The sequence below is a fragment of the Dioscorea cayenensis genome, chromosome 7 (genome assembly GCF_009730915.1).
Source record: "Dioscorea cayenensis subsp. rotundata cultivar TDr96_F1 chromosome 7, TDr96_F1_v2_PseudoChromosome.rev07_lg8_w22 25.fasta, whole genome shotgun sequence".
NCBI classification, from domain to species: domain Eukaryota; kingdom Viridiplantae; phylum Streptophyta; class Magnoliopsida; order Dioscoreales; family Dioscoreaceae; genus Dioscorea; species Dioscorea cayenensis.
In genome coordinates this window covers 4,306,469-4,321,717 of record NC_052477.1, presented here as the reverse complement: position 1 = coordinate 4,321,717, position 15,249 = coordinate 4,306,469, and the positions used below count along the sequence as shown (strand labels likewise).

General features: G+C 33.0%; 1 protein-coding gene across 1 annotated transcript; it reads left to right on the top strand.

Moving 5' to 3' along the window:
• The first annotated feature begins 3,583 nt into the window (after nucleotides 1-3,583).
• On the top strand, nucleotides 3,584-6,248 carry LOC120264947 (gibberellin receptor GID1C). Its single transcript, XM_039272863.1, has 3 exons — nucleotides 3,584-3,955; nucleotides 4,737-6,007; nucleotides 6,116-6,248. Exons 1-2 carry the CDS (start codon nucleotides 3,917-3,919, stop codon nucleotides 5,760-5,762), a joined length of 1,065 nt encoding a protein of 354 aa, XP_039128797.1. The 5' UTR covers nucleotides 3,584-3,916; the 3' UTR covers nucleotides 5,763-6,007; nucleotides 6,116-6,248.
• The last annotated feature ends 9,001 nt before the right edge of the window (nucleotides 6,249-15,249 follow it).

Sequence of the window (15,249 nt, the reverse complement as noted above, 5' to 3'; positions counted from 1 at the left end):
TATGAATCAACCACTGATAGGCTTCAGGTGATGTGACCTACAGTTCATTCACGGTATCATCGAATTCTTTAACCATGGATGCCCACGCAATATGAAATTATATGGACCAGCATTCCTCCTTCAATCCCTTCCCAAGTCTAATATTGGCATTCATAAAATTGGCCTTCAAGTGTCGAAGACAGTATGCATGTGGGGAAGAAGTGAGGACCTGTGCAATGGCGTTCACAAAGCCCTTGGACCTGTTCGACATAAATGTAATTTTCTCTTCATAGTCTCCTTTATCGTATAAAGCATCACCTAACTTCGAAATGAATCACGACCGATTGGCATCGGTCTCATTGTCGACAATACTGAAGGTGACATAGAAAAAATCATTGTTTCCGTCTTTGCCTGTGGCACCCAATAGAGTACCTCGATACTTTCCAAGGAGGTGGGTACTATCGAGAAACAGCAGCGGCCTGGAAGCCCTCTTGAATCTAATGATACACACACGAAAAGGAAAGAATGCACATTTAAAATGCTTACCGTCTCTTTCCACGATCTCAATGCTGCCGGGGTTTGTCTCAACCACCTTATCCACGTACCAAAGCAACAAATCATAGCTGGAGACGTCGCTGTCGTCGAGGATCACCTGGGCATGCTCTTTACCCAACCAAGCTTGCTTGTATGGAATGTGGACACCATGTTTCCGTAATATGTCCTTTTGAATGTCGATGGCTTTGTACAAGGGCTGCTCCTTAAGCTTATGAATGACTCATGCGCTTATCCATTTTTTGGACACTTTCGGGTGTGACACCGATCCAATTCCACCACCGCAAGTGTGTGCCGGGTGCTTTGTCTTAATTCTGAAAGTATACTTATTATATTCCTTTGATGCATGAAGGCGCCATGGACAATCAGCTGCAACGAATTCTACACTCACCCAGTGTTTTTCATTCTTTATGAATTTCAAGTCAAAATTCTGTTTGATAGCAAAATTTCGAAGTGCGTCTCTGAAATGGTCAACGCTTACAAAACGTTGTCCGATATCCAACGACAACACCTCAGATTGATTTGACGAGGAAGGAAGGCATGATACACTGTCAGGGTCGTCATAAGCTAGAATGGATACGCTCGCAAACTCCGAATTCCTGCCAGCACTTCATTTTAAGCATAAAATATCAATATTTTAAACGTAAAATAGATAATTTAAATGAAAATCATAATATTTTAACATGAAATAAAAAAACTTAAACGGAAAAGTATATTTTTAAAGGAAAACTGGACGACTTTAAACAAAACTGGATAACTTTATATAGAAACTGGACAACTTTAAACGAAAACTGGGATGGGAAATGGTTAACAAAGCAAAACTTATGGTTACTCTACAACTATGTAAACATAAAACATAAGATGAAATCGTTTTTAGTAGGATGTGACAATGGAACATCATTTGTCTCAACCACTAGATCGACTGCAACACATTTGAAGAGGGATTCAACCTCGTTTTCTATCGGACAAAATGTTTTATGTCCATCGGGTGTGACAAACTTCACCCTGACACGGGAAACATCCAGACCCTATCGCTCACTTATCTCCACTAAGACTGATTTCCAAGAAGTCAGCTCCGTGAACACTAGTACTCATCCCTCCCCGTTGTATCTAGCAATAGCACAAAAACTCTCCATAATAAACCTGCATTTTTATAAATTGTTACTCTCTCTCGCGGGATGATCAATGTGAATGAAAGGAAAAAAATTCTCACCATATTAGGCAACCGGCAAAACTCAAATCGAACAGAACAAATAAGGAGGATTTGAAAACTCCAACAATCCAAGGTGATGAGTCTTCCAAACTTTGTTTGAGACAACGAATGCAAAATCAATGCAAAAAGATATGCAAAAATGTTTGAAATGATGTGACTGGGCGGTTTTTTCCCACCAATTTCAAAGGTATAAAAGGAATTTCACAATATGGACAATGTCGGGGTGAACTGCAGGGGCAAAAAGTAAGTGAAACAATAACGAAAGGGCTGTCCAAGGTATGCAAAACTTACAAGAGTTATTTAGGAAGATTTGCAATTCGTGAGGGGTTAAAAAATAATTTTTCCTTAAAAAAATTTAGACAACTAATTAGTTGTGTAAAGATGAAATAAGGGAATAAAATGGATATCTTTGGATAGTTGATCTACGACCACTTTTATATTAGATTTGCAATTTAAACAAGATAAACCTCTAATTGAGTCCATCAGGAATCTAATATTAAGTAGCATAATTTGGTTGATTTATTGGTAAACTGAAACTTTATCTAGAACATTATATTACTTTCCTCTTAATTATATTAATGTCATTTATTTATTTATTTTAATTTTTATTTTAAAATATATTTTTAAGTTTTGAACTAAAGTTAATTTACCCTCACCAATCTTGGTATAACCCAATAGAGTTTGAATCTTTTATAAAAATTATAAATAGTGTTTTATCTATTTTATAAAAAATATTTATCACTGTGTTTCATAAAACATAGAAAAAACAATTTCTTTATTATTTAATAAGCAAAAGAAATCAACACCCGTATCAACTTATTTGATGTGATTTAATTTTCTCTTATCTCTTAAATGTTTAAATTTATTAAATAGACGTAAACCTCCCAACAAGAGACAACTAATAACATACAACATGTTACATGTCACATAAATCCAATGATAATTTATATTTAAATTATTTCATATAGTTTAGACATCACTAATGTTCATTTGTTCTAAGAGTGAAAATGATTTTTTTAATGAAATGGCTAGGTGTTAATATCATTTTCAATAATTTTAATACTTAATTTTTCATATTTTTTTATAAAAAATAAAAAAATTGAAGTGGAAAAAATCCTTGGCACAATAAAAACATTTTAAAGTGATTGTAGTTCAAAATCAAATAAAATGTTAAAATAGAGAAAATATCACTTTCTCCGCTTCAACATAAAGAACATCTACAATAGTGAATATTAGTTCAATGATTTTTTATTTTTGAGCAACTCTAACTAATATTAATTATTTTTTTAATAAAATTCATAAGTAACAAAGTAAAGAACAAACAGATACAAAAATACATCAGTTGCAGTAATTTAAATGACCTCCTAAAAATAAACCGTCTCTCTTCAAATAAATTATAATACGAGAGACTCGAACTTAAAAATTCTCAATAACAAACATAAACAACTATCAATGGGTACTCCACAATTTCTAATTAAGAAAAATAAAAATCACTCGACCCATTTGAAAAAATATATATAACAAGTTTTGTTTAAAATCAAATAAAATATAAAAAAAACCAGCGAAACGTCACTTTCTCCACTTTAACATAAAATAACACTGCCAATGTTAATCTGGTTACAGCTTCTCTGCCTCCAAGCTACCTTAACCAAAAGGATTTAATCCATAATTAATTTTAAAAAAATCATGAAAAATTAAATAAATAATAAAAAAAATTAAAAATTAAAAAAAATTAAAAATTAAAAAAAATTAAAAAGGGTTGGTGATGGGACCCGCCAGAGTGATTATTTTGTAGCAGCTCGTTTTGTCGTTTTCTTCGTCCTCTTTTCACTGCTCATTTTGTACTAATCTCTCTCTCTCTTCTCTTCTTCTCTTCTTCAACCTTTGACTCCTCGCTTCCGTGCCCCGCGCCACGGTTCTCTCCCTCTTAGCGTGCTCCGACGTGCTCCTTGCATCTCCACTCCTGCTCTTCATCATCATCCTCTTGGTTATCATTTCTCTAGGGTTTTTGAAAAGGTTGGTGATTGATTGTTGTGAAACAGTTGGGCAGCAAGAGAGAGAGAGAAAGAGAGAGAGAGAGGAGAGGAGGAGCGGAAGGTGGAGATTGTGGACTGGGGAATGAGAAAAGGTGGGAGGTTTTTGAGTTTTGGTTGATTGTTCAAGTGTGTCGCCATGGCAGGGAGCAACGAGGTCAATGTCAATGAGTCTAAGGTGCTTTCTCTTTCTTTGCCTTTCTTTGCCTTTCTTTGCTTTCTTGTTTGTTTTTCTTTTGATTGTTTTGGGGTTGGTTTTTGGAGGAGAGGTAGAGATGAGATTTGGTTGAATTTGAATCCAAATTAGGTTTCATGAAAGGAGGAACCTAAAATAATTGAATGTTTTTATTGCGTTTATTTCAGTGATTGGTGTGCATCTTTGCTGTTATTGAGAAAATATGCGATTTTTTTTAAAAGGATTTTAGTCTTCAATTCTGAAATTATTTTGATTTTTTTTTTCTTTTCTCTGTAATGCATGTTCAGGAGCTAGTAACTAAAATAGGCATCTCTGATTCTAAAAACGAAATTTTAATTGAATCCACCCCAAATTTAGGAACAAATCACTGAAATATTTGGAGCATAATCCACAGTAATGAACATGATTTCTGAACGGAATAGTTTGAAAAAGGAAAAGTAAAGAACCCAATGTTGTTTCCTTTTATTTGGTTTTGATTGGTAGCATGTGTTTATTGGATAACTTTCTATCTCTTCTTTTGCCTTTTGCTTTTGTTGAGCTGATGCTGATTTCCATTTTTGAGCAATTCCATACTCTATGACAAGAATGAGAACTTTCAAATCCTTTGTTGTTTTTAGTAGTTTTGATTTATAATCGTACACAATCATAGAAGAAGAAGAAAGAGAAAAAGAAAAAGAAAGGGAAAAAAGAGAGAACCAAAAAGTTCCAATCTTTCTGGTTGTTTTTGTGACTTGGATTGTTGATTGTATGAATTGAAACACAGAGGGTGGTGCCCCTGAACACATGGGTGCTCATCTCCAACTTCAAACTGAAGTACAACATGCTGCGCCGGCCCGATGGCACCTTCAACCGCCACCTTGCTGAGTTTCTCGACCGCAAGGTCTCCGCCAATGCCACACCTGTCAATGGTGTCCTCTCCTTTGACCTTCTCATCGACCGCCCTACTAGCCTCCTTGTCCGTATCTATCGTCCCTCGCCCTTTCCTGATACTGATAACACTGAACCATCCACCTCTTCAATGTCCTCCCTCCTCACTGATCTCATTCAGCCCCCTTCCTCAGATCCTTTCCCTGTGATTGTATTCTTCCATGGTGGCAGCTTTGCACACTCATCTGCCAACACTGCCATCTATGATTCTCTCTGCCGCCGTTTTGTCTCACTTTGCAATGCAGTTGTTATCTCTGTTAACTATCGCCGATCCCCTGAGTATCGGTATCCATGTGCGTATGACGATGGCTGGACTGCACTCAAGTGGGCTTCTACTCAACCTTGGCTTCATTCTGGCAAGGATTCCAAGCTCCGGGTCTTCCTTGCTGGCGATAGTTCTGGTGGCAACATCGCACATCATGTAGGACTGAGGGCCATTGAGTCTGGCATTACTATTTCCGGCAATATTCTGCTCAACCCCATGTTTGGTGGACAGGCTCGAACTGAATCAGAGAAGAGATTGGATGGGAAATACTTTGTGACAATTCAAGATAGAGATTGGTATTGGAAAGCATTCCTTCCAGAGGGGGCAGACCGAGACCATCCGGCTTGCAACCCTTTTGGTCCCAATGGGAATGATCTCAAAGGCCTTCCCTTCCCGAGAAGTATCGTTGTGGTGGCAGGGCTTGATCTTGTTCAGGATTGGCAGCTTGCTTATGTTGATGGGCTCAAGAAAGCCGGACAGGATGTGAAGCTTGTTTATCGTGAGCAGGCTACTATAGGGTTCTACTTGCTGCCCAACACTGACCATTTTTATGAAGTCATGGAGGAGATCAAGGGTTTTGTGAGTTCTAATTGTTAATAAATACAGACAATATATATATATTTATATATGTCGATACAGATATAGATATAGGTATCGAGAGGTAGACATCCTGCTTGGAGTTTGTTACTTCTTCCTGGAAGTGGTGCTGTATTAGCTGGGGATCATTGTGTGCCTGAAAACTGGTTTTTCTTCAGAGTGTTTGCTTGTGTTTCAACTTGAATTTAGTGGGCTGATACACAGTTATGCATATGATGAATCAATTGATGATTTCGTTCACAGAAGTAATTCAGTTCTTCTTCCTGCTCTTTACCTGCAGATTGTGAATGTGAAACTCAATTTCTTTGACTGCATTACTCTCAATGAACTTTGACTCCACATCTGTTGTTCAGGTACAAATATGGATTGAATTACAAAATGCCACAATGAAGAGATAAAAGGGCAAACATCATGCAACCAGACAAAAAATGGCAGGAAGAGCTCTCAAGGAAAAGGAGCAAAGAATGGAGACCAATGAGGACAAAGGAAAAGGTTAGTGCAACAAAGTTCTCACACCTCACCCACTCTCTATTATTAAAAAAATAAAATAAAAATGCTTTTGAGATATCTCTGGTAAAGCTAAGACATTTGGCTGCAATAGGTCCACTCTTCTTGGCAGCTTCTCTGAGGCAGTTTGTTCTCATGTGAGATAGCTTGAGGAGGGGGCCCCTGTGATGCTCCAGGCCCCCCCACAAGTATTCAGCTTCTTTTGATAGGGAATCTAATTTGGCCACCTTCTGCCAGGGTAAGTGCAAAGCTAAAGCCTTCCAATATTATAAACTCTTCTGCCAACTTCCTTTATGTATTTAACATTGAATGTGACTTGGCCTTCAGGACAGTAAAAGTAGAAACTCAGGACATTCTAGGAATATGCCAATCAATTGATAGATATGGATAAGTTCATTAGACTTTATTTTCTCAGTCATTAGAGACAATATGTAGTGAAAATCAACTAACAAATTTCCATAGAGAGGTGCTGGATCTTGTGGTTTGGTTGGTGTGATAATATATTTGGAGAACAAAACAAAATGATTTGATACTTTCATTGAATGATAATTCATAGTAGTTAGTTCCAAGAATATGATTTCTTGTTGGAACAAAGGCATGACAAATTTGTCAATCCTGTTGGTAAAAATCTTCTCCGAGTTTATCTGCAGATAGATAATATTTTTTTCAAATTGAGGAAGAACATAGCACAATCAAAGATGAAAATCCAAACATAAAAGTCCATGAATGAAGAACAGTAATCTTATTGGACTCATTCTTCTGAACTTATCATATCCACAGTATTAATTTTGGACTACATCACACACACACACACACTCTGTCTTCTCTGTTTTATAATTTTTTTGTTGATAATAATGCATTATGTCAACATTGTCCACCTCTTCTAGCTTTATCTTGATGTGTGATTAAGGATAACACACTTTAGGCTTGATGAGAATAAAAAAACATAATCAGAAAAATTAAGCTGTGCTTGATTCCAAACACTGCTGATGACATTGAAGTCATCTTTGTGGTTGTGGTTAAATTAGGGCAAAAGACAGAGAATCTAGTGACAATTGACGACAACATCTTTTGTGTCATCTCTTGATGATTATCTGGGATTGCTCAATTAGTGATTGTCATTACACTAGATTGGAAGATATAAAAAAACTTATGGGTTAGGAACAATGAAATGAAGGAAAGGTGGTAGAAGACAGAAGAATATTGATAAGCATCATGCAACTGTCAACATGCATGCACTAGAATTATACATGGAAATCTTATCTATCAGCAATGCATTCATACTGAGAACATAGACTAGAAGTGTGAGAACAAACTGACAAGAGATTCAATAGTCTTTTGTTTCTCTAGAGGGCCCACCCACGCAATGAATAATAATGTTTGTTCTTCAACTTGATGGGCTTATCTTCAACCTTATATTATAATATATATATATATATATATATTAAATAAAACATAAATTAGTAGTTAAAAAATTATATACATAAATGCTTGCTATGTTGTTAATAAATAATAAAATTATATTTTTTAAGACAAATGAGTTTGTTAAACAAATTATAATCTAATAGGCTTTTATTTTTTAATTATTAAACTATGTTAAAAAAAGGCTTCTAAAGAAGTGCTTGGGGTTTTCTAAGTGCCCGGCTAGCTTGTCGAAGGTCATTTTGATGAGTAAAATATTATAGGTTTTTTTTAATATTAAAAAAGTAACTTTAAAAAAAATTATTTATATATATATATATAATCGGAAAGAAATTTTATTTTATTTTGCTTTGTTTTAGTTTGATGGAGTGAATTAAGATTGTCGAAGGTCGTAGATTGTTTTTTTAATCTTAAAAAAATTAACTTGCAAAAAAAAATCATTTATATATATATTTTTATAAGTGGAAAGAAATTTTATTTTATTTAACTTTGTTTTATTTGAGGGAGTGAATTAACATAGACTTATGATTGATAGTGATATGGTGTATTTACCAATCTTTTTGATATTAAGATTGGTATTATTTTATTATCATATGTTTCTGATGGAATAACATCTGATGTTTTAAATTGGGTAAAATATAATTTTTTTTATCTTATCTATGTTTATATAAAATCTCATTTATATTGTATATTATCAGATATTAATTATAAATTATTCTCGATAAATACCCATGATTTCTTTATTAAGTAAATCAAATGTCTCTTTATTTTCAATTAAAAATTATAATTTATTTATTAAAACTAATTATATGAATAATATCCGGCGATATGTAGGTAAAAAATGGTTTATTTATTCATCTTAAATGCCACACATAACATATTCGATGAGTTTGCATGTTCTTGGAAATAAAAAAAATAATAATTAAAAAAAAGTTATATATATATATATTCAGTCTAGTGAAAGTCACCCATAATATTGTGTAAATATATTATAGATATAGTATATAAATATTGTAATAGTACTATTTATTTACTATTTACAGGCTCTTTTATGGGAGTTGTATTCTTCGTTCTTCCAGATTGTAAAGTAGGGGATTTATCATTTTGGAGTTTTGATCATTGATATATTGTCATAGACACATATGATATGTCCTAATTGTACCGTGTGTAAGTCTGTTATATATAGTAAATTTTTAGGGATGGTTAAATCATCATAACTGGTACATCATTATATTTATCTGTCCTTTTGACATCTTTTTTAAGTGGAGCTTGTAACTTTCGTGAAATATATATATATATATATATATATATATATATATATATATATTTAACAAGGAGGATATTTTTGTAAAATATGAGGGAAAGTTGTGCCACGCGGGTCGAACACTAAAAAGAGTGCTTTTTATCATATAAAGATAAAATGGTTATATAACTTGTATTCTATTGGTTCTTGGGCATATAGCACTGCAAAATTCCAATATTCCTCATAAAGTTTCTGCGTTAATATAAACTAGATTAAATACCATGCTAACACTGTAGATTGAATATATCATTAAAAAATTATGAAAATAGTATAAATTATATCAATAAAAAAGGTTTTCCGTCATATATTTATTTATTTATTTTAAATAATTAATGCATTTTTGCATTTAGAACATTAATATAATTTTTTTTAACTCACTGACATTTAAAATGAAGGGATTGTAATAATAAAAATTAAATAAGAAAAGCAAATTCCTTTGCTAGACGTTGAAAAAGGTAGTCAGATCTGGCCCGGGGATTGATCCGGCCAGATCAAGGGGTCAGGGGTCGATGGGTTCGATCGGGTTGAACCGGAGTCAACAATAAAATATTAAAAAAATATATAATAATAATTAATAATGATAAAAAAAATAATATAATCTATATTTTAATAATTAAAAATCATAAATTATTAAATATAATATTTAAATTTTTAATTTCATATAATTTTCTTGATTTTAAAAAATATCTTAAATAAAATTAAATGTAATATTTAAAAATTTAATTTTATGTACCATCAATCCATTCTTGATTTTTAAAACCATAAAATTAAATTAAAAAAAACCCTAATGATCCTCATCTCACCCTTGTCTTCTTCCATCGGGATTCGGAAAGAAAAAAAAAAATCACGTGCCACCACTCATACTCTGTTCCTCTTTCTCTCTCCTTTCTCTCATCGTTCTCCCTCGCTCCCTCTCACGCGTTTCTCTCGTCTTGCCGGCGGCGCACCCTTCTTTCTCCCTCACATCTTCATCTCATCAGCGCCACTTTTTTTTTAAAAAAATAATTTTAATTTTTTGACCCGAGTAAACCGGCCGAGTCAACGGTTTCCGAGTAAACCGGCCGGGTCAACCGGTTTTTGGCCGGGTTGCTTCCAAACCGAGTGGGTAAGTATCACTAGTGGCCACAAATGTTTCAGTAAAGTATATATCTGTAGCTCATCGTTTTTTTGTAACGATGTGGCCACGAAACTTGTCTCCGGTCACACTCATGGGCACTAGTTCATGTTTGGGGGCTGTTTCCGACGAAAGTGCTGAGGTGGCCAATTATAGAGCCATCCACGTCGAACGCCACCTCGAGACCTTCGCGGAAGCTGACCCCTCAAACATGAAATTGTGGCCATGAGTGTGACCGGAGACAAGTTTCGTAGCCACATCGTTACAAAAAAAAATGTATGTGGCCACAGCGTTATATTTACGAAACATTTGTGGCCACCAGTGATACTTACCCAAACCGAGTTAGAGGGTATAACCGGACCGGCCTCATGACCGGTTCCTGGTTTTTCCGATTGAACCGGTCGGGCTGGTCAGGGTTTGACTAGCTAAGGAAAACAACTCATTCTTTTGAAGAGAAATGAAATTCTTGGTGGTCATGGTAATGGTTATGGTTTTTATATTTTATTATTTGAAAACAAACTGTTCTTTTAAGCTTTTGAAATCATGAATTGTTGGTGTTAGGGAATGTTATGTTGGATATTTAACAATTTAACATATTTGTTTAGTGAAAGAAGAGTTTCTAAATCAAGGGAGTTTGACAAACGATCTTTTAAGTTTGAATGCTTGGTGATGCGTGTGAAATTTCTTTAATTATTATACTTATCTATTCTAAATTTAAAAATAAATATATTTATATATATATATAATAAAGATTTTAAATAATATTAAAGAAATATAGGTGTTTATAATTTCTTGACAACGTATTATTTGAAATGTAGCATAACCTACTATCCACAACTTATTCATTATATAGTATAATGTTTTATCTATATATATATATATAATTTATTATACATCATTAATATAAATTGATGTTTCTGATGTATTATGTTTTATTTGTTCCTTTTTTTGCTTTTCAAATACAAAAACAATTAGTAATTATTTTTCAAAAAGTTATTGTTTTAAAAATATAAAGATATAAAAATTATGGAAATAATTAAACTGTCTTTAACTTAAATAGTTTTAAAGAGGACAATGGTCATGCACACAAAATTTTATAAAATCTTCAATTTATAGTGGATGGCATTAAAGGACATCATCACATTCTTGTTTCCACTGCCATTGTTAGCAAGTTTTTTCTTATCTTTTCCAAAATGTGATTTTACATACAAAACATGGTTTATGATCTGGTCCATGTTTTCCGCATTCATAAATTGTAGGTGGTAATACTAATTTCTCCAAAAGTTCTTTAAGTATTACCTTAACATATTTTTCCCAATGTTTATTACTAAGTAATCAACTAGAAATGATCATCAATTTTATTACATATATGAGAGTTCACAATTTTATGATAAATAAAATTGGACTAAAAAGAAATGATATTAAATGTTTAGTTTCATAGTAGATCCTATAAAAAAAATATATATATATATATATACAAATTGTTTATATTTACAGTAAAAAATTTAAAATTTATTTTTAAATTAAAAAATATATATATATATATATTTAAATATATTTAATTGCAAAAAGAGAAGGTGGCAATTGAACCTTTATCTTTTATGTGGCTCCGCGGATATATATATCTTTATATATATCATCTTGTAAAAATAAAGAAAAAGGAAGATCCAGATCATTGGAAACAATCAAAGATATACATACCATCTGATAAAATATATTAAATAAAAAAACTAAACTAAACTAATTGAAATTAGCCAGTGAAATTAAATATGGAGGTGGACTTGAAGGGTTGGGGAGAGATCATGATCACGAATGAATTGTAAATAGCTCGAAGGAAGCTGTGATATATTTGTGAGATTAAGAACTAGTCTTAAAATTATAATCTTCCATAAAAATCAAATTAAATTATATATTTTTAAATTTTAGATTAAAAATAAACTAAATACTTAAACTACGATTTTCTTATACTCATATTTTTTGGACTATAAACATGTTTGTTTATATAACTTAAAAAATTAAAAAAAATATTGTTTTTATATTATAAAATGGAAACTACTTTAAAAAAAATCAGAATGAAAGAATTATATATTAAGCTAAAATCACCTATTGTGTAGGTTGTACCCTGCAAAAAAAAATTATATATTAATATGTTCTTAGTGAAACATTCACAAGAAGAATATGGAGAGTGAGGCAGCATGTAACAGTATCAACTTTATGAACATTGTTGGTGATTATTGTTGTATTTACTGTTTGTAAGAATGGGGATGTGAAAATCCAACTGCAGACATCCGTTGAATAGAATTCTATGAACATTTATAGAAAACCGGCCCTTATATATATATATATAATATGTAGAAATATATACTTACTCTTAAAGTTATCCACTAAATATCTCACCTTCTACGTTGTTTTGTGTGAGGCCATTTGGCCATCCAATATTGGTTAGATGGTTTGCCTTTTTAATAAGCTTGCTTATAAAACCATAATATTACAATCTTCTTGATACCCTACTGGTCCACTTTAACATCTTTTCCAAATTGCCCATGGTTAGTAAACGGGCCAGTGAACAGGTGACAGCGATAACATGTTAGGCATACCCGCGAGTGAGCATACCAGTTTATTATTACGTGTTATGTTGTCCTAACGGATCATTTTAGGGTTTACAACGCAAACCACAGGAACCCATCAAAATCTTCCGTTCAATCTCGACCGTCACTTCCCACGGCCATGATTGGGTTGCTGCAGTGTTCGACATACGTTTCCCTACTCCTGCGAATCAATGTACCACCACTTCGAGAGTCCTTTAGCTGTTTTTTTTTCCTTCCTAACCCTAGCTGCCAATGCCATTGCTGCCTCCGCCCCCTATGTCCTTAAGCGTGCTGCCGATCCCGCCGTCCGTCACCTACCCCGCTGCTTGCCGCCGAGCTATTGTTTCCCTTTGCCCCCCATGTTTTAAGCCGTCTTCCTTCCTCTCTATTTTTTTATTCTTTTTTTAACCCTAACCCTAGCTTCCATTGCTGAATCCAGGGTTTTCAGATCCTCCACACTCTATCAAACCAACACTTCCCATCCTTCGTTCTTCCCCAATCCTTCGATCACCAAATCTTCCTCGACCCCTGCGGAAAACCTCCTCACGTGATCTCTGTTGCTGGAGTCTCATGCCCGAGACCCACCATCTGCTTATTAAACGGAGATATGAGGTTCTCTGTCCTTTATCTTTGTTTAGTGCATCAGGATCACGGGATTGTGTTGATATTTTTGTTGCTTATTTCTAGAAGATTTTCATACACTATGCTTACCAGAATCCTTTTGTCCTCTTTTATGTGTTTCTTGATTTTTCGACCTTGTTTGTGTTATGTTTTTTGCTTGATTTCATGTTCAATGATGAATTGAAGGGATTGTGAATAAATAGGGAATACTGATCTGCATTTCCCTTGCTAATGGAACTAATTCAGCATCCAAGTGAATAATGGCTTCCACGTTTATGATCCAAATTCTGTGTTTTGAATTTGTTATTTTCCCCTTTAGTTTAATGGATTTCACATAAAAGACCTTTTTGTTGTACATAACTGGAAAGAAATGAAAAAGAAATTGTAGCAACATCAATCCTCACAAATAAATATATAAAATAAAGTTTTAGGAAAAAAAAACCCAGATCCTAAATGTAACATGTGATGTGGTATGTTTAAATATATATATATATATATATATATATATATATGACAATTTACTTGAACCAACCAAAACAAAATGGTATTGAGCTCAATTCTGTAGATAAACAGAACGCCAAGCGCATCAATGAGGTAAAACACTAATAAAGCAATATATACTATACATATTAAAACCATATATGAGCTTATTTATTTATTTTGTGTTTACATGTCAGGGACTAGACACATTAGGAGGATAATACGCAAGGAATTAAATAGCAAATTACTATGTTGTGCAAGAGATGGCTCAAAATTAATCAAGCAAATTGAAATTTATCAGGTAAAAAAAAAAAAACTTTCCAATGCACTGTTTTAGCTTCTTAGACGGTTTATTTCCCTATTATTTTTTGAAATGTACTACCTTATACCAGTCCATCAACCACTTCCAAATAAGCCTTTCCCCTCCCCCCCTCCTGTTTATGGATTGTTGTATTATATAGCAGCCTAGGTAAGGCTGAATGGCAATGACCCTTTGTGCATTTTGTGTATAATAAAATGCATTATGATTTTATTAAGCTATGTATGAATTAGTTTACGAGATGAATGTCTTTATATGTTGTATATATTGTTTATCGTGCTTATATGCATTTAGATGCGATGATACACTCACAAGACTCTCAATTACCTCTATATTGGATTGTGATACGTAGGCCAGAAATCCTATATGCATATATATATATATATATGTTTTTTTTTAATTGTTTATGTCTTTTGTTTTTACCTTATGAATAACACCCTCATTTGACAGTTTATTTATTTCTTATCTTTTTAATTTATATCTCTTTGTGAAGTATGAAATTGAATGATATGAACTGGGTAGAATCAATACGTTAGCAGGATACACTTTTTTATAGGAAACTGTATCTTTGAAAATCCAAATCTTTGATTATATTTTATATGTTTTTTTTGAAATTGTTTATATGCTTTGTTTGTTTCCCATAAGCGATCTGTTTTATCTTATCACTATCACCCTCATTTGGAGTTTATTTGTTTTTTTTTAAAAAAAATTATTTCTCTTTGATAAGTATGAAGTTGATATGAACTGGAATAATATACACGTTAGCATTGTACTCTTTTTATAGGGAATCATATCTTTGAAAATCCAAATCTTTGTTTAGATTTGGGTTGGATTCCGATTACATGCAAGTTTAATGGCATGAACTAAAAAGAGCTGACACGTTAGTAGCCCAGTACATTTTAGATAGGAATCAACCAGTTATCTTTGAAAATCCAATTTTTGTTTATCTTTGACATTGAATTGATAGTAAATGCAATCATGATGTTAATTAATTTTACAAGGTCCCACTGGTGGATGGAGTCGGCAATTGTTGACATATGTATAATTTGTTGCAAGTGTGATACGAAAATCTAATTCTGACATTGCATTGAAACTGCTTTGACTTCTCATGTACATGTACATACATTAAATAA